The sequence below is a fragment of the Scyliorhinus torazame genome, chromosome 11 (assembly GCF_047496885.1).
Source record: "Scyliorhinus torazame isolate Kashiwa2021f chromosome 11, sScyTor2.1, whole genome shotgun sequence".
NCBI classification, from domain to species: domain Eukaryota; kingdom Metazoa; phylum Chordata; class Chondrichthyes; order Carcharhiniformes; family Scyliorhinidae; genus Scyliorhinus; species Scyliorhinus torazame.
The window spans coordinates 54,550,829-54,570,330 of record NC_092717.1 but is presented as its reverse complement, the minus strand read 5'-3'; the positions used below and the strand labels follow the sequence as shown (position 1 = coordinate 54,570,330).

Below are 19,502 nucleotides of genomic sequence, written 5' to 3'. Positions count from 1 at the left end.
GCCTGGCGGTGAAGGCGCTGCATAAGAAATGGCAGGAGAAGTTAGAGGACATGGAGAATCTATTGAGGAGGAAGAATCTGCGGATTCTGGGTCTCCCGGAGGGAGTGGAGGGGTCGGATGCTGGAGCATATGTGGTCACAATGCTGAACACATTGATGGGCGCGGGCGCCTTCCCGAAGCCCCTGGAGCTGGATGGGGCCCACCGAGTCCTGGCAAGGAGGCCCAAGTCGAACGAGCCGCCGCGGGCTGTATTGGTGCGGTTCCAACGCTTGGTGGACAGGGAGTGTGTCCTAAGATGGGCAAAAAAGGAGCGGAGCAGTAGGTGGGAGAATGGAGAGCTCCGTATATACCAGGACTGGAGCGCGGAGGTGGCCAAGAAGAGGGCCGGGTACAATCGGGCGAAGGCGCTTCTGCATCAGAAGGGGGTGAAATTCGGGATGCTGCAGCCGGCGCGACTGTGGGTCACGTTTAAGGACCGGCACCATTACTTTGATTCGCCGGAGGAGGCGTGGACCTTTATTCAAGCCGAAAAGTTGGACACGGACTATGGGTCAGTTGTGAGAGGTCGCGGGGGGGCTACTGTGGTTACTGGCTTTGGGGGATGTTCTGTTCTGTATGGTTTCCTTGGGTGCTGGGTGGGGTAGGGTGAATTGGTTCGAAGGGGTAGGGTGAATTGGTTCGAAGGGGTAGGCTGAATTGGTTCGAAGGGGGGGTTTTGAGAGAGTGTGGGCATCGTTGGTTGGAAGGACGGGGCCCCGTTGGGGGAGGGGAGATGGGAGGCCAGAAGTGGGGGAGCTGGGATTAGGCCGCAAAAGGGAGATGCGCCAGAGAGGGCGGGGCCAGTCTGATGGAAAGCGTGGGCTTTTTCCCACGCTAGGGAAGGGAGGGTGTTGGAGAGGAGCACCCGCTGATGGACAGGAGGTGGTGGGGGGGGGGGGGGGGGAGGAGAAGAGAGACTACCACATTGGGGGGGTCGATGGAGTGGCGGGAGTGGCCGGGGTCAGCAGGAGTCAGCTGACTTACGGGAGTGCTATGGGGGAGCAAAGCAGCTAGGGGGGACCTATCTGTGGGGGGGACTGGGTTGCTGCTGCATTGGCATTGGCCAAAGGTGAGCTGGAGCTCGGAGGTGGTCTGCCGCTGGGGGAAATGGAGAGTGCGGGAGGCGCGGGTACGTGGCTGGCCCAAAAAAGGGGATGGCTAATCGGCGGGGGCTGCAGTGGGTACGGGTGGTATTAGTTAATGTATATGCCCCGAATTGGGATGATGCCGGATTTATGCGGCGCATGTTGGGCCGGATTCCGGACCTGGAGGCAGGGAGCTTGATGATGGGGGGGGGGGGGTTGGATGTGGGCTTGCTGGCGGATAAGGTGTTGAGCGGACAGATCCTGGGGTGTATTGAAAGCTATCTAGAGGTTAACGATAATGGGGAGGTGCAGGTGGGGGTGGTCTGGGAGGCGCTGATTAGGGGAGAGCTAATCTCCAGTAGGGCCCACAAGGAGAGGAAGGAGAGGAGAGAGAGGGAGAGATTTTAAGGGTTGATAGGAGGTATGCAGAGGTCCCCAAAGAGGGACTACTCAAGGAGCGACGAAGCCTCCAGGCCGAGTTCGACCTGTTGACCACCAAGAAGGCAGAGGTGCAGTGGAGGAAAGCGCAAGGGGCGGTGTATGAGTACAGGGAGACGGCTAGCCAGATGTTGGCACACCAGCTTCGGAAGCGGGAGGCAGCGAGGGAGATTAGGGGAGTTAGGGATAAAGGGTGGAACACGGTGCGGAGTGCGGTGGGAATAAATGGGGTATTTAGAGACTTTTATGAGGGGCTGTATAGGTCTGAGCCCCCGACGGAGGAGGGGGGGGATGCGTCGATTTTTGGATCAACTAAGGTTCCCGAGGGTGGAGGAGGAGCAGGTGGCTGGGCTTAGGGCACCAGTAGGGCTGGAGGAGCTGACTAAGGGCTGGGGAGTATGCAGGTGCGGAAGGCACCGGGGCCAGATGGGTTCCTGGTGGAAATTTACCGGAAGTACATGGACCTGCTGGGCCCTCTATTAGTGAGGACTTTCAATGAGGCGAGGGAGGAGGGGGCTGATCTCGCAGCGGGACAAGGACCCATTACAGTGTGGGTCATATAGGCCAACCTCTCTCCTCAACGTGGACGCGAACTTGTTAGCGAAGCTGTTGGCTACCAGAATTGAGGACTGTGTCCAGGGGGTGATTCACGAGGACCAGACGGGTTTTGTTAAGGAAAGGCAGGTAGGGTACAGTCGGTGAAGATGACAGTGCACCCGAGGTTCCTTTTTATATTCCAGTGCCTCCCCATCCTGATCCCCAAGGCCTTTTTTAAGCGGGTCAGTAGGAGAATCATGGGATTTGTGTGGGCGAAAAAGACCCCGAGGGCGAGGAGGGTTTTTCTGGAGCGGAGTAGGGACAGAGGAGGGTCAGCGTTACCTAATCTGTGTGGGTATTACTGGGCTGCCAATGTGGCGATGATATGCAAGTGGGTAATGGAGGGGGAGGGGGCGGCGTGGAAGAGGCTGGAAATGGCGTCCTGTGTGGGCACGAGTCTGGGAGCACTCGTGACAGCACCGCTGCCGCTCCCGCCGACTAGGTACACCACGAGTCCGGTGGTGGTGGCGACTTTGAAAATTTGGGGGCAGTGGAGGCGCCACAGGGGTGAGGTAGAGGCTTCGGTTTGGTCCCCGATCCGGGAGAACCATCGGTTCGTCCCGGGGAGAATGGATGGAGGGTTCCTGAGCTGGCACAGGGCAGGAATTAGAAGGATGGGGGACCTGTTTTTGGATGGGACGTTTGCGAGCCTTGGGGCGCTGGAGGAAAAATTCGGGCTTCCCCCCGGAAATGCCTTCAGCTACATGCAGGTATGGGCGTTTGTAAGACGGCAGGTGAAGGAATTCCCGCTGCTTCCAGCACTCAGGATCCAGGATAGGCTGCTCTCGCGGGTGTGGGTTGGAGAGGGCAGGGTCTCGGCGATCTACCAGGAGATGCAGGAGGAGGAGGAGACCTCAGTGGAGGAGCTAAAGGGTAAATGGGAGGAGCAGCTTGGGGAGGAGACAGACGACGGTGCATGGGCGGACGCCCTGGGTAGGGTTAATTCTTCGTCCTCTTGCGCCAGGCTTAGCCTGATACAATTTAAAGTTCTTCAGAGCGCATATGACAGGGGCGAGGCTGAGCAGGTTCTTTGGGGTGGAAGACAGGTGTGGGAGGTGCTCGAGGAGCCCAGCAAATCACGTCCATATGTTCTGGGCGTGCCCGGCGCTGGATGGGTTCTGGAGAGGTATGGCGAGGACGATGTCGAAGGTGGTGAACACACAGGTTAAGCCGAGCTGGGGGTTAGCGCTATTTGGGGTATCGGACGAGCCGGGAGTGCAGGAGGCGAAAGAGGCCGGTATTCTGGCCTTTGCGTCCCTGGTAGCCCGGCGGAGGATTCTGCTACAGTGGAAGGATGTGAGGCCCCCGAGCTTGGAAGTCTGGATCAGCAACATGGCAGGGTTCATTAAATTGGAGAGGGTAAAATTTGCCTCGAGAGGATCTGTGCAAGGGTTCTTCAGGAGGTAGCAACCGTTCCTAAACTTTTTAGCGGTGCGTTAGGAGGTGGTCAGCAGCAGCAGCAACCCGGGGGGGGGGGGGTGTACTTTGTGTTTTCTACTGTGTTAATTATTGATTAATGGGGGGTTTGTATATTGGGGGAATTTGTGATGTAGTTGTAAGATGTTTATTTATGTGTTCTTTGTTTTTATTTTTTCTGTAAATATGTAAAAATTTGAATAAAAATATTTCTAAAAAAAAAGCTAGGGACCCAGCACTAATCCCTGCATTGTACCAATTCACACAAGCTTCCCAGGCACACAAACAATCTTTCACTATCACCATCTGTATCCTGCCACGAAGCCAATTTTGGATGCCATTTGTAAAATTGCCCTGGGTCCCTTGGGGTCTTTTGGCCAGTCGCCGACATGGGACCTTGTCAAAAGCCTTACTGAAGTCCATGTAGATGACATCAACTACACTGCCCTTATCGACACATCTAGTCACCTCCTAGAAAAATTCAATCAAATGTGTTAGACATGGTCTCCCCCTCACAATGCCATGCTGCTTATTCCTGAATAATCCTCGCCTCCCCAAGTGAGGATTACTTCTTGTCCATACTACTGGTGTTGGACTCACTGGCCTGTAATTACTTGATTTATCCCTACTTCCTTTCTTGAATAATGATACCACATTGATTGAAGAAAGGCGTCACCGAACTTCAGTTGTCTCCTTAGTTCTTCTGGCTTCTCACAAGCTTTAGGTCTGCTCCCTGAACCTCTCTTTTTAATTCAGAGCATTTTCTTCCTCAGCTCCTTATTTTCAATTTCACTTAACAGGGCCTGTTTTAGATTCCTGTGCTTATCCCTTCACTATCATCTTGGGACCACTATCTGTCCTACTCCCTGGTTTGGGACTTGCTTCTTTGTTTTGGGATCTCTCCCAAGCCCAGTTTCTTCGTTCCAAAGAGTGTTCTCTTCCAGGTCAGCTGTCCTTTACTACGGTTTTCCATTCTTCCACTTTTCATCAGCGCAGGTGCCTCAAAACAGCTTTTAGCTCAAAAAAAAGTTATAAACTGCATGTGCACAGGGCCATTTACCAGCCTGAAGCCATGAACTTGCCCTGCCGGCGCATGTGCAGGTATCAAAGATCACAACAGGAAACAATCCAGCTACATGTGGCCTTTTCAGGACCAATACATGCAGAGAGACTTGATGGCAATCTTCGATTCAAACTTTTAAGTTATTTCCCTCTTTGGGGTCTGTCACGGTGGTCAATAACTGGGGACATAGACTTGAAGTATAAAGGAGGATTACAGGGAAGTTAAGAGAGAAACACTTTCACACAGAGGGCAGTTGGAGTCTGAAACTAATTCCTTAAAAAGGCAGTATAGTCAGAAATCTCATCACATTTAAAGAATACTTGGGTATGCAAGTGCTCTAAATTACAGGGCTATAGACCAAGCAGAAAGAAAAAAAAAACTGGGAAAACTCAGGTGACTACAGAAGAGAGGGAGAAATACGATGGATTTCATTCTGTTTTTGAGAGGATGGAGCAAGTGAAGCAAAATACATAGAACATAGTGCAGAAGGAGGCCATTCGGCCCATCGAGTCTGCACCGACCCACTTAAGCCCTCACTTCCACCCTATCCCCATAAACCAATCACCCCTCCTAACCTTTTTGGACACCAAGGGCAATTTAGCATGGCCAATCCACCTAACCTGCATGACTTTGGACTGTGGGAGGAAACCCGAGCACCCAGAGGAAACCCACGCAGACACGGGGAGAACATGCAGACTGCGCACAGACCGTGACCCAGCGGAGAATCGAACCTGGGACCCTGGCGCTGTGAAGCCACAGTGCTAGCCACTTGTGCTACCGTGCTGCCCTACAAGGTCAGGCTCAGCTAGAAAGTGGGATACGGTAGATAGCTATTTTTGCTGTTACAAATGCAATGCAGCAAATAGCCACCTTGTGCTGTAGATTTTCTGTTTGTATGCCCTAAATCCTATCTGGCCAATTACTATTCCATCAACAGAATGATAGGATTTGTCAACAGTGTTATCCACTGGTAGTTACTCACCAATATGATGCTCAGTTCAGGTTGCAGTAGAATCACTCACTTCCAGGTATCAATATAGCCTTATCCGTAACATGAATAAAGGAGTTGAATTTTGAAGTCCAGATGTGAGGCGAGTGTGACTGCCTGAGACAGCAAGCCAATCATAGACATAGCATGGCATCAAGGATTCCAAGCAAAACTGATGTTATTGGGAAGCAGGGAAGTCGCTCAACTGGATGAAGCACTACGCAGCACATCGGAAAATGGTTGCACTGACTGGAAGTCAACCATCTAAGCCACAGAACATCGCTGCAGCAGTTCCTCAGCCCAGGGACCTGGGTCCAACCATCTTCAGCTACTTGATTAAATACCCTTCCATATTATGATTGCACAAATAACTCCTCAGATAATAAATTAACATTCAAGCTTGGTGTGGCAAAAATGTTACTTGCCACTTAAGTGCCATTGAATTCGGATCTCCAACAAGATAATCGAAACATCTCCCCTTTACAGTGAACAGTTTACAATGCTGAAGCCCATACCAGCTCACCTTTGGCCAGAAGCTGAACTGAACCAGCCACATACTACAGCTATAAGAGGTTGGAGGGTGAGTATTCTGCAGCAAGTGGTTCACTTTCTGATGCCCCAAGGCAGAATCGTGGTAATGTTCAGCACAAAACAGACCATTTGACTTTCCCCCCAACCTCAAATGGTAAAATTCATCCCAACATCAACAGCGCACCATTACTGTAATGTGGTCTGGCTACAAGATTCACTGCAACAACTCTTATCGGTTTCTTCAAAAACACCTTAACTTGCAACCTCTACCATCTGAAAAAGCAATGCCAACAAACGCATGGAAACATCACCTGCAATTTACCCTCCATAACATGCACCATGCTGAACTGGAAATACGTCACCATCCCTTCATTGGCGTTGGATCATAATCCTGCAACTCCAGCCTCACTGCTCTGTGGAATGCAGTATTACAGAGTGGTGGCTCACCGCCACCTTATGACAATTAAGGAGGGGCAAAAAATGCTGATCTTCATGGCAATATCCACAGCCCATGAACAAATTTTTTATTTTTATTTATTTATTATTTTTTTTTTTTTTTTTTTTAAATGGTATCGGCCAGGTTCAAAGTAACTATGGGAGAGAGCACAAATTACACCAATCTATGCCAGGGTTTTTCAAACTCAGGGTCGCGACCCGCTGCGGCATACCCAATCGCGCAAAGTCCCCAACTGGTTGTTAAGATTGCCGGCCGCGGAAAGTCCCAATTGGTTCCAGTGTTTGAGGGGGCGCGAGGCTGGGCTGTATGCTGTTCACCACACATGTCACATGTGGGGGAGGGGGGGGGGGGAAATAAAGAAATGGGTATATATTTAAAACAATTTTTGTGTGTTAATATAAGGATGTGCATGTTCAACTGAAATTATTTAATTTTCCGTGGTAAAAAGTAATAGTCTTGGAAAAATCAGGTATTGGAAATAAAGTTCCAAAGTCAAAAAAATAAGAATGCTGGCCGCGATCATCCTTTAAATATGAACGATGGTGTCTTTCCGCCAGAGGCAGGAGCAGAGAGAAGGTCACTCGCCCGGCATTTACACTGAAGCACGTCCGTGCCTTGGCCATGAAATCATGGAGGAGCGATTCCTCCATTTTGTAGCTACCAGCAAGCAAGGAACAGGACAGTGTGAAGAACTGAAGATGGATTATTTTGTAATGAGGAAGAGAGGGCCATAGACACAAACAGGCCCGGATGTCAACAAAATCTGCTGGAGAGAGCTTAACAGGAGAGTCCACGGCAAGTCAAAGTGGTGGTGGTGTGAGCTGTATACAGAGCCCAGGGCCTATAGTGAACAACTCATTAAGAAGAAATTGAAATTGGGAACAAAGCAGTAGAAAAATGATTCCTTGAGGTATGGCTTCATTGTGCCAATACAAATCAGGATGCAAAACCCATGTGTGTTATATGCAGGGAAGTACTGACAAATGAAAGTTGAAAATCCTCAAATCTTCAATGGCATTTAAAGACTAAACATGGCAACTTCGAGAACAAACCTCTTGGATTTTTTTCAAAGGATGCAGCGAGAATTTAAATCATCAGCTGACATGCTTAGCAGAAATGTAATATTGAATGACAAAGCAAGGTGAGATTGTGAGGACCAAGCAAGGTGAGATTGTGAGGACCAAGCAAGGTGAGATTGTGAGGACCAAGCAAGGTGAGATCGTGAGGACCAAGCAAGTGAGATCGTGAGGACCAAGCAGGCTCACCTGTTATATTAAAAGCAAGCAACAATGGTGTTGCAAAGGTCAGCCAGCTTGGGTCGCTGACATCTGCCTGCATGGGTCCAGAGGTTCCGCCGGTTGGTAAAACGTTTGATAAACACTGATCTATGCAGAACTGGGAGTAAATTTTATAAAGAATATAAAAATCACAAGCAGATTCAATGGCACAAAGTATCATGTAACAAAAAAGATGCGAGTGTGCAACATTCAAATTCTTCCCCACGATCAATAATTTAAAATTTCAGTCCTAGGTTCCCACCACCCCACAATTTGGAATGTCAACTGTCAGGTCAGGGTGACTGCACAGATCAGGTATCGGTCACTCGCTAACAAGAAATGTGCAACATAACAGGCTCAGCAGCACAATCGGTTATCAGGTATCAAAAGTGTTAAGTTGCAAGCAGACAACCCACACTGACAGAGGTTGCAGCACAAATGTCAGGAAACTGGAGCAGGAAGTTCCAATAAGCACAAGCTCCTGAACACAGCAGGAGTGACAGTAATAAACATTATGACAGCAGAAAATAAGCTAGCAAAGAGCACTCAACATTTACAATGAACAATATATATTCTAAAAAAGGCCAAATGTCTTCAAACCTGAAGGAATCACTGAAGGCCTGAACTGTAGCATTTCACAGCACGAGTACTAAAATAGGAGATAAATAGATGCTTAGAATTGGGCTTGCAAAGTAATCATGACTTGCAATATTTGAGGAAAGATTAAGTCAAACTATTTGAAAATAACACAAGTGACGTTTTGTTTAGAAACACAAGTTCAGGCAGTGCCTGCACAAAGCATCAGGGGCTGGATTCTCCGTAGCCCGTCGCCGGAATAGTGTTCATCGATGGGCGGGGGGAAATGGATTTTTGGGCCGGCAGCGGTTTGACGCCGGTCCACCATGCTCTGCGTGCCGTTTCAACACCATTGGCGCGTCATCAGACGGCACATCCGCAATGCTCAGCCCCCAATGGGCAGAGTTCCTGATGGCGCGGGACATGTGTGATCCCAGCGATCGTGAACCCGGCGTGCTGGCTGCAAGCCGTGTTCCAGTGCCGCCATACACGGCCGGGATCAGTGCTGTTGGCCGGGGGGGGGGGTCTGTAAAGGTTGGGGGGGGGCACGTGGTTTTCGGGTTAGGTTTACGGGCATGGCCAGCGCTATGTTCTACGGCACGACCAGTGGTCATCAGCAGTGCACATGCGCGGCCCGGGCCTGCCCGTTTTCTACGCGATCCACAGGCATTTCACGCGGCGCCGGTGCTAGCCCCTCACTGGTACCTGAACCGGTGAGGGGTTCATGCAGATTTGGCGGTCATGAAACACCACAGGCCCCACGCCAGCACTTAGCCACAGAAACGGAGAAGCCAGCCCCAGGTCTTTGCTATGTTAGACAGCAATAACCTTAGGAAGAAAAAAAGATGTAATGACGGAACAATTTCTTCATTCAAGAGGGTTAGCTTCCATTCAAAACATAATTGCACCTTTGTGAAAGACAATTCCTTACAATTAATTCCAGAGTCAATGAGAAACTTCCCAATTCAGACAATTTGACAATAATCCTTCTTTCACAATCATTGCTATCATGTGAAAGATAATTGGAAATGCTTATTTTCCTAATGCAACAAAATTTCCACTGATATTCTATAATGAACTTTCTAACCCACAGACCACAATCAGTAAAGATGGGCAACAACAACACCTGCTCCACGATCATCCTCAACACCGGTGCCCCACAGGACTGTGTCCTCAGCCCCCTACTATACTCCTCATACACCCATGACTGTGTGGCCAAATTCCCCTCCAACTTGATTTTCAAATTTGCTGATGACACCACCGTAGTGGGTCGGATTTCAAACAATGACGAGACAGAGTACAGGAATGAGATAGAGAATCTGGTGAACTGGTACGACGACAATAATCTCTCCCTCAATTTCAACAAAAAGATACCAAAGTCTGAGGTCACGTACCAACCGACTCAAGAACAGCTTCTTCCCTACTGCCATCAGACTTTTGAATGGACCTACCTCGGATTAAGTTGATCTTTTCTCTCCACCTTACTATAACTGTACATTATATTCTGCAGTCTCTCCTTCCTTCCCTATGTACGATATGCATTGTTTGTACAGCATGCAAGAAACAATACTTTTCACTGTATACTAATACATGTGACAATAATAATAAATCAAATCAAAAAAAAAATTTCTCAACCTCCACCCACCTGGTTTAGCACACTGGGCTAAATAGCTGGCTTGCAATGCAGAACAAGGCAGCAGTGCAGGTTCAATTCCCGTACCAGCGTGCCCGAACAGGCGCCGGAATGTGGCAGCTAGGGGCTTTTCACAGTAACTTCATTGAAGCCTACTTGTGATAATAAGTGATTATTATTATTATTACTACTACCTGAAAAACAAACCAATTCAGAAATGTATTTAACAGGAAACAGTCACAATCAATTTAAGCATCAGAATAATGCACTGGAAGTTCAGGGACAAGGTACGGTCTGACAGATACGCAGGGCGAGATCTTTTGGCTGTTCACGCTGCAGAGATCTTCCTGACCCTCCATTGGCGCACCCCACTGTGGGTTTCCCAGCAGCATGGTGTGGATTCAATGGAAACACCCATCGACTGCGACAAAACCAGAAGATCCCTCAGCAAGAAACACACCACAGGGAGGCCAGAGAATCTCATCCTCAATTTCCAATCCTGATCATGCATTATCACAGTAACAACAGGGGCTGTCAGTGGGTTTAGAAGCTTGCAACATCTCAGCCACAGGGGCGGTCAGTGGGTGGAGAAGCTTGCAACATCTCAGCATGTCTACATGCGTTTCCTCCGGGTGCTCCGGTTTCCTCCCACAGTCCAAAGATGTGTCGGTCAAGTGGATTGTTCTTGCCAAATTGCCCTTAGGTGTCCAAGAAGGCTGGAGGGGGTTACTGGGATGGTGTGTGGGCTTGGGTGGAGTGCTCTTTCCAAGGGCCGGTGCAAACTCGACAGGCCGAAAGGCCTCCTTGTGCACTGTAAATTCTATGATTCAAGCACACAATCCTGTAGAGCACACAAAGCTGTGGAGCTTTTGATCATAGAATTTACAGTGCAGGAGGCCATTCACCATCGAGTCTGCACCGGCCCTTGGAAAGAGCACCCTACCTAAGCCCACACCCCACCCTATTGTGGTAACCCCACCTAACCCAACCTTTTATGGACACCAAGGGCAATTTAGCATGGCCAATCCACCTAATCTGCACATCTTTGGACTGTGGGAGGAAACCGGAGTACCCGGAGGAAACCCACACAGACATGGGGAGAAAGTGCAAACGCCACATAGACAGTGACCCAAGCCGGGAATCGAACCTGGGACCCTGGAGCTGTAAAGCAACTGGGCTAACCACTGTGCCCCCCTCATCTAGTATTCCTAAGCTTGAATCTATTTCCGAACCTTCAGTGCAGATACTGTTGAAAGGAGCCCATTGAGAATAATACCTATGCTTGCACTTCCATTCCAGGTATCGTAGCAATCCCTGTAGAGACCAATAACCTTTGACAAGAGATTTCCATTGACCTATTCAAAAGATCACATGACAGGATTTTACGTTTTATGTTTACTGCAACAAACTAACCAAAATAAGCTTTGACTAACCGTTACTTAGTGGAAAACTAATACACACGACAGAGATCCCCAGGGATCAGGTGATCTGAGCGTGGGAGCTGTTGTGTTTGTGAGCTCTGGCTCTGCTCACCTTTTAATCAGTCATTTCATCCTTTGCACATTTTGTTTGTCCTGGGAATTGTTGGTCGGTGTTTCTGCATGATAGAGCCAAGTTAGAACGTTTAAATTCTCACTGTTCGTGGTGGCCGGAAGGAGTTGGGGAGGGGCCATGTCTTTAATGCCACAATTGCTTTTGAGCAGACACCTGCCCTGTCAGCATGGAGTGAATCAACGGATGATGGCTGTCAACAAAGATTCTGTTCTGGTTCAAAATCTTGGCTCTAAGTAACGGGGCATCAAGACCCAATTCCAGGTGTGGCGGGGTGTTTTTAAATGCAGGCAATGGAGAAGCACGAGAGAGTCCTTGCAATAGAGAGAGCACAGTGGGAACCTGCCTCTATAAAGTAGAATTCCTTTTGCATGGCCTGTCATCCACCCTGATGCAGTCGGAACACATCTAATTCAGTCTTGGAGGCCTGGGTTGGCGTTGCCTTGCGACCACTGGTCCGGTGTTGCCCGATTGGATGTTGGCCGTGAGGGATTGGGGTGACCAAACCAGTCAGAGCTTAGGTTGTTGACTGTCTAGGTTCTGGTGAGATGGCATGATGGGAATAATGGGTGTCTTGTGCTTCAATCGTTGAAATCCTTGAGAAATCCTGACGAGTGCTCATTGCCACTAATCCTGCCTTCCATCTGCGCCAGTGCAGAAGTCTGTATTCTGAGGACTGCCTTGCATATCTGCATCTGTTATTATTCTGGACTTTGCCCCTCCCCCTGTTGATATTGTTGTCAACTCTTTTTGCTTACAGGGAAGTGAATAATTTGTATGTGATGGCCTGCACTGTTGATTATCCTGATGTAACAAGTTCATATCATGTTAACCTGGAGGTTGAATGCTGGATTTGTGCACAATTTTATCCTAAATGTATTTGGGCATTATATGGCGGTTTTGTGGCACAGTGGTAATGTCACCGAACTAATAACCCAAAGGACAAGGCTGAAGTTCTGCGGGCACAGATTCTGGAGGAATTTAAATTTGGTTAATAAAATATGGAACATAAAGCTAGTTTCAGTAAAAGTGACTGTGAAACACTCATCGAATGTCATAAAGTCCACCTGGTTCACCAATATCTTTTAGGGAAGGAGATTTGCCATTGGCCTGGCCTACGTGACTCCAGGTCCACAGCAATGTGGTTGATCGTACAGGTTCAGTCGGCGGTTCGGAAGGCAAATGCAATGTTCGTATCCTAGCCCTCTCAACATGAATGCAAGAGCAGGAATATACTTCTGAGGCTGTATAAGGCTTTGTAGTATTGAGTGCAGTTTTGGGCCCCACAAGGGTGTGCTGGCCTTGAAAAGGGTCCACAGGAGGTTAACAAGAATGATCCCTGGAATGAAGAGCTTGTCATATGAGGAGTGGTTGAGAACTCTAGGTCTGTATTCCTTGGGAGTTTAGAAGGAAGACGGGGGATCTTTTGAAACTTGCAGGATATTGCGAGGCCTGGATAGAGTGGACATGGAGAGAATGTTTCCACTCGTAGGAAAAACTAGAACCCGAGGGCACGGCCTCAGACTGAAGGGACTATCCTTTAAAACAGAGATGACGAGGAATTTCTTCAGCCAGAGTGGTGAATCTGTGGAACTCTTTACCGCAGAAGGCTATGGAGGCCAAATCACGGAGTGTCTTTAAAACAGGTATAGTAGATTTTTAATTAATAAGAGGATCAGTGGTTATGGGGAGAAGGCAGGAAAATGGGGCTGAGAAACATATCAGCCATGATTGAATGACAGAGCAGATTCAATAGGCCAAATGGCCCAATTTTGCTCCTATGTCATATGGTCCTTAAATATCATTTGACAACGCTTCAGCAAGCCACTCAATTCAAGGGCAATTATGGGTGGGCAGCAAATGCTGCCCTTGCCGGTCAGGTCCGACAAACAAGACGCATGACCAGATATTTGAAGTTTGGTGTTATCTGCCATAGGAACAGCACAACCCAGGACACAGAAAACTTTCATTTCTTCTTCACTGCATACTTAACCACTTAATCCTGCAGATTAACTGATATAAACAAAGGAGATGAACCAAGTTTACCAATTGAGATTAAAGGAACATGTGGGGCAAGTGGTCTGATGATGGAGAGGTGACCAAGAACAGTCAAATTTAAAAAACCATGAGCAAAGTTGCACAGCAAAGAGATAAGCTTGACAAATATAAATAAAGAGTTAAATAAAAATTAAAAAAATTTAGAGTACCCAATTCATTTTTTCCAATTAAGGGGCAATTTAGTGTGGCCAATCCACCTACCCTGCACATCTTTGAGTTGTGGGGGCGAAACCCACGCAAACACGGGGAGAATGTGCAAACGCCACTACGCCACCGTGCTGCCCCTAATCAAGTGTTAAGTTGGCCAGTTTTCCTATACCATGTGGATTTTAGCTCTGCCCATAACTTTGGATATAAATCAAGGAACATATTAGGCCATTAATTAGCCAGTTAGTCACACCACGTTTGTTACATGGGATTCAGGCATCTTAAACCAGAGCTCTGGCAATCACATTCTACATAGTGATCAAATAATGCAGGTACTGTTTAGTTACAGAGAAGGCTATGATTTAAACTGATGCTTTGAAATCACATTCCATGATTTTATCAACTATTCATGTCACCACTGATATTGTTTCACATTTTGACTACCCACTTCAAGTACACTGTTCTCCAAAGAGACTGCCGTCATATCATAATGTGGCACGGTGGCACAGTGCAGCCTCACAGCACTAGGGACACGGGTTCAATTCCGGCCTTGGGTGACTGTCTGTGTGGAGATTGCACGTTCTCCCCATGGGTTTCCTCCGGGTGCTCCGGTTTCCTCCCACAATCCAAAAATGTGCAGGGCAGGCGGATTGGTCATGCTATATTACCCCTCAGTGTCCAAAGATGTGCAGTTTAGGTGGCGTTATGGGGATAGGTGGGAGAGTGGGCATAGGTAGGGTGCTCTTTCAAAGGGTTGGTGCAGACTCGATAGGCCGAATGGCCTCCTTCTGCACGGTAGGGATTGAACTCTGAAAATATCAAGTTCCACGCTTTTTTGTATTATTCCAGGTGAGACTACATTTCTCACAGCTGAACAGAAACAGTAGTCACCTACTTCTAACCAATGATTAGCATTGACATGGTTTCTGTCACATAAAAACAAACATTAAACGAGTCTCTGCTTCTGACCAATTCTCAAATTAATGAACGCCACTTTTGTAAGCTTCTATTTACAAATACTAATAGATCACCAACATCTATATAGATATATACATACTATTCTTTTGGACAAATATTAACTTTATAGTCAATATACCTTACTTCCTTTAAAAAATGACCTTTCATCTGACATCGTATGTACCCTCTTCCCCTTTATCCGAGGCAGATCCCACTACCTTAGCCCTAAAATGTAAGCAGTTGTTATGCATCAAGGCTGTGGATGCTCCAAGATACATGAGCATTAATGCAATTTGACCAAGTACAGACAGATAAACTCAAACAGCTCAACAGCAACCAGCCAGTAAACTTACTGTTGTCTGTCCAATTAATATATTACAGCTTTGGACATTAGCTTGCAGCGCCATTTGGGGAAGTCCCACAACTCAGTGGGAGGGCAACACCTCATGATGCCAAATTACCACATACCTTGCCCCCTCAGTTGATGAATCAGTCCTCCTCAGTGTTGAAGGAATCACGATGGGTGGCAAGGGCACAGAATGTACTCTGGATGGGGGACTTCAATGCCAATCACCAAGAGTGGTTCCATCACAGATTGAGCTGGGCAGGTCCGAAAGGACACATCTGCTGGACTGGGACTGCGGTGGATTGTGAAGAAACCAAAAGGGAAAAATGTACTTGACCTCATCTCACCAACCTTCCCGTCGCAGATGCATCTGTCCATAACAGGATCTGTAGTAATGACCATCATACAGTCCTTGTGGAGGCAAAGACATGAAGGACTTCCTCCATCATATTGTGTGGCACTACCATCATGGGATAGATTCAGAACAGATCGAGCAACTCATGACTGGTCATCCCTGAGACATTGTGGGACATCAGCACAACTGTAATCGCATAGACCGGCACATCCCCAACTCTACTATTACCACCAAGCCAGGGAAACAACCCTGGTTCAATGGGAGTTCAGTAAGGCATGCTCATGAGTAACGGCAGACATACTTAAAAATGATGTGCAAACCCGGTGAACCTACAACACCGGACTACTTGCGTGCCAAACAGCACAAGCAACAAGTAAAAGACAGAGCTAAGCAATTCCACACCAAAGGATCAGATCTAACCTCTGCAGCTCTGCCACATACAGCAGAGAACAGTGGTAGACAATTAAACTCACTGGAGAAGGCTCCACAAATTTCCCCATTCTCAATGATGAAGAAGCCCAGCACATCACAACAAAGGATACGGCTGAAACATTTACAACAATCTCCAGCCAGATCGACCAAGTGGATGACCATCTCAGTCTCCTCCCGATGTCAGCATTCAACCAATTTGATTCACTCCAAAAGATAGCAAGAAACAGCTGAAGGCATGGGATGCTGCAACAGCCCTGGCAACATTCCTGGCATTAGTACTCACGACTTGCACTCCACAACTTGTCATGCACCTCGCCAAGCTGTTCCAATACAGTTACAACACTGGTATCTACCCAGCAATGTGGAAAATTGTCCGGGTACGTCATGGCCACCAGAATCAGGACAAATCTAACCTGGCCAATTACCAACTCATCAGCAATGAAAAAAATCAGAAGTGCCACGAAGCAGCAATTGCCCAGCAATAACCTGTTCACTAACACTCAGTTTGGGTTCTGGTAGGTCCACTCAACTCCTGACTTCATTATTTGGCCTTGGTTCAAACATGGACAAAAGGATTTTCACTCCAGAAGTTAGGAAAGAGTGGTATCAAGGAAGCATTTGACCAAGTGAGGCATGTTTAGCACACTGGGCTAAATCACTGGCTTTTAAAGCAGACCAGCAGCATGGTTCAATTCCCGTACCAGCCTCCCCGACCAGGTGCTGGAATGTGGCGACTAGGGGCTTTTCACGGTAACTTCATTGAAGCCTACTCGTGACAATAAGCGATATTCATTTCATTTCAAGGAGCCCTTGCAAAACTGGAATCATTTGGGAATCGGGGGGAGATGACCCCTCCTCTAGTTGGAATCATACCTGGCGCGCCGATGGTTGTGGTGGTTGGAGGTCAATCATCTCAGCTCCAAGACATCACTGCATGAGTTCACGTCAGGACAGTGTTCTCAGCCGCTTCATAAATGACCTTCCTTCCATCGCAAGGTCAGAAATTGGGATGACTCATCAGATACTGAAGCAGTCCATGTCCAAATGGCAAGTGGCAAATAACATTCGTGCCACACAAGTGCCAGGCATTGACCATCTCCTACAAGAGAATCATCTAACCATCGCCCTTAACATTCAATGGCATTACCACCACTGGATTCCACCACTATCAATATCCTGAGGGTTACAATTGACCAGAAACTGAACTGGACTTGCCATATAAGACGGCTACCAGAGCAAGGCAAAAGCTAAGAATCCTGTGATGGGTAACTCACCTCCTGATTCCTCCAAGCATGTCCATCTACAAGACACAAGTCAGGAGTGTGATGGAATACTGTGTGCAGCTCCAACAACACTCAAGAAGCTCAACACCATCCAGAACAAAAGTAGTTCACTTGATTGCTACCCCTTCCACAAACATTCAATACCTCCACCAACAACAAATAGTGGCAGGACTGTGTACCATTCACAAGGTGCGCTGTAGGGATTCACCAAGGTTCCTTACGCAGCACCTTCCAAAACGACCACGACGCTCTCGAAAAGCATTGTCCGCAGATGTCTGGCAACTTCACCACCTGGAGGTTCCCTTCAAGTCACTCACCATCTTGACTTGGAAATCTAATGTTTCTTCAGTCACTGGGTCAAAATCCTGGAATTCCCTAACAGCACTGTTGGTGTACCTACACTCAGGATCTACAGAGGTTCAAGGCAGCAGCTCATCACCTTCTTAAAAGTCAACTCGGGATGGACAATAGATGCTGGCCTTGCCAGTGAAACCCAGATCCCATAAATGGATTAAAACTTAAATGTCAGTTCACATCCTTTCATCCTCCGCAGCTGCTGAGAGTCTACCACATCACAAGCATCCACTGTTCTTCAGGGAATGAAGCGTGCAGTTTAATTCTTCAAGTATCATGGAAACTTTTCAGACCACTGGGCTGCTTTGTGCCCAAGAGAAAGTTGAAAGTTATGTCCTTTTGAACTCAAATTGCTATTTCACATCTTCAAAACTCTTTGTATTGTAATTGACCTAACAGCATGGTTCACCTAGTAAATGAATGTACACAAGAATGTAAAATATCAAACTAACTGAATTACTGTCAGCTTGGTTCAGTTATAGGACTCATCTAGATCAGAAGGTTCATGCCCCACTTAGGGTGAAGTACATAATCTACAGTGGCATTTTAAAGAGGGAGCAATACATTATTACAGGTATCGTCTTTCAGATGGGCTATTTAACATCTACCTATTCAGATGGAGATATAAAAGGTCCTGTGGTGCCAAACTAAAAGCAGACTCTGTTTATACATTCATGTTTACCGACCTAACTTTGGAAGTGTATTTATTGTTTAATACTGTAGGGATTCTATGAAACGTGACAGACTCTACGTAAATGCAAGTTATTTCTTTCGACTAATTCGTACAACCATGTGTGTAAACCTCTCGAGGTTCTCAGTTTTATTCTTTTTTTGGACTTTGGATCAGAATTAAGGAAATAAATTTTCATTTCGAAGGCAGCTCAGGTTTATTTTGTCTGATGATTCTGAAGTTTAGTTTAAAAACACAACTCAACGTACACGACATAGAAAGGAGCCATTTCGCCCAACAGTCCATGCCGGTGACTCACTGGTAACAACCTGTGAGCAGTGCGCCCAGCCAGGCCGGTTACCACACAAAGTTCAACACCATGAGCCCAAAAATCCCAATGGCTCACAGCGAGCGGGCACATCCCTTTGCATGGATGGACAAAAACATCGGAAAGTTTACTTTTCGGCAACGGTAATAAAATCCATGGATTGGGATCGATGCAGATGGGCCCGCTCCTCGATGCCACCACACAGGTCAGCGTCCCGCCAGCGCCCGTCCACTCTGCCTGGGGGCCCGTCCGTGTCCACTCTGCCTGGGGGCCCGTCCGTGTCCACTCTGCCTGGGGGCCCGTCCGCCGTCCCTCCCTCCCGAAACTTTCCCGAGCCTTCCCGGAAGGCCCGGGTCCGGTTCGCAGGCCCGGGCTGAACTCACCTCAGCAGGATTTCCAGGGAGCTGTCGTGCTTGTCGAGCGGCCTGCCGAGAGCGTTTTTCCGCAGGCTGTTCAGCTCTTCGGCCGCCCTGACGTACTCGGCCTGCGTGTCGCCGCTCGGGTAGGTGGCTTGGATGAACTTGGAGAGCGGCTTCGCCATGTCCACCTCGGACGCTTTCTTAAAAGGCACCGACACGAAAGTGGTCGCCATCATCTCCGGCAGCTCGAAGCCCCACGAAGATGAAGAGAGTCAGAGGCGCTCGAGACCCCCAGCCCGCCAGTCACTTCCGGAATGATGTCAGCGCGTTCTGCAACCTGGAGCAGCCGCAACAGCTGAGGGAGGGGGACAAGGTGCAGCGTGTCACTCACACGCTCCTTAGGGGTTTGTGCATAATATCCCTTTGTACTCGTTTCTGCAAAATCAAAACGTGAAATGCTAACATTCGCCTGCACACACACACACATTTGGAATATTGAGCTTTCAACCACAGCCCAAAACAAATCATTAAAAAACAGTTGTCTGAAAAAGTTTCATGCTTA

At 47.9% G+C, this 19,502-nt stretch overlaps 1 protein-coding gene across 6 annotated transcripts in view; it reads right to left on the bottom strand.

The window, feature by feature from the left end:
* The window catches only part of pdcd6ip (programmed cell death 6 interacting protein), a 153,551-nt gene extending 134,286 nt beyond the window's left edge, over positions 1 to 19,265 (bottom strand). For 3 of the 6 annotated variants that reach the window (XM_072467296.1, XM_072467298.1, XM_072467299.1), the window contains exon 1: positions 18,965 to 19,263. In XM_072467296.1, the coding sequence (XP_072323397.1) occupies positions 18,965 to 19,176 (212 nt within the window). In that variant the 5' untranslated portion in view covers positions 19,177 to 19,263. Of the gene's footprint in view, positions 1 to 18,964 lie in introns of all 6 variants that reach the window. The other 3 variants (XM_072467294.1, XM_072467297.1, XM_072467293.1) reach the window with 2 other exon arrangements.
* Between the last annotated feature and the right edge of the window lie 237 nt (positions 19,266 to 19,502).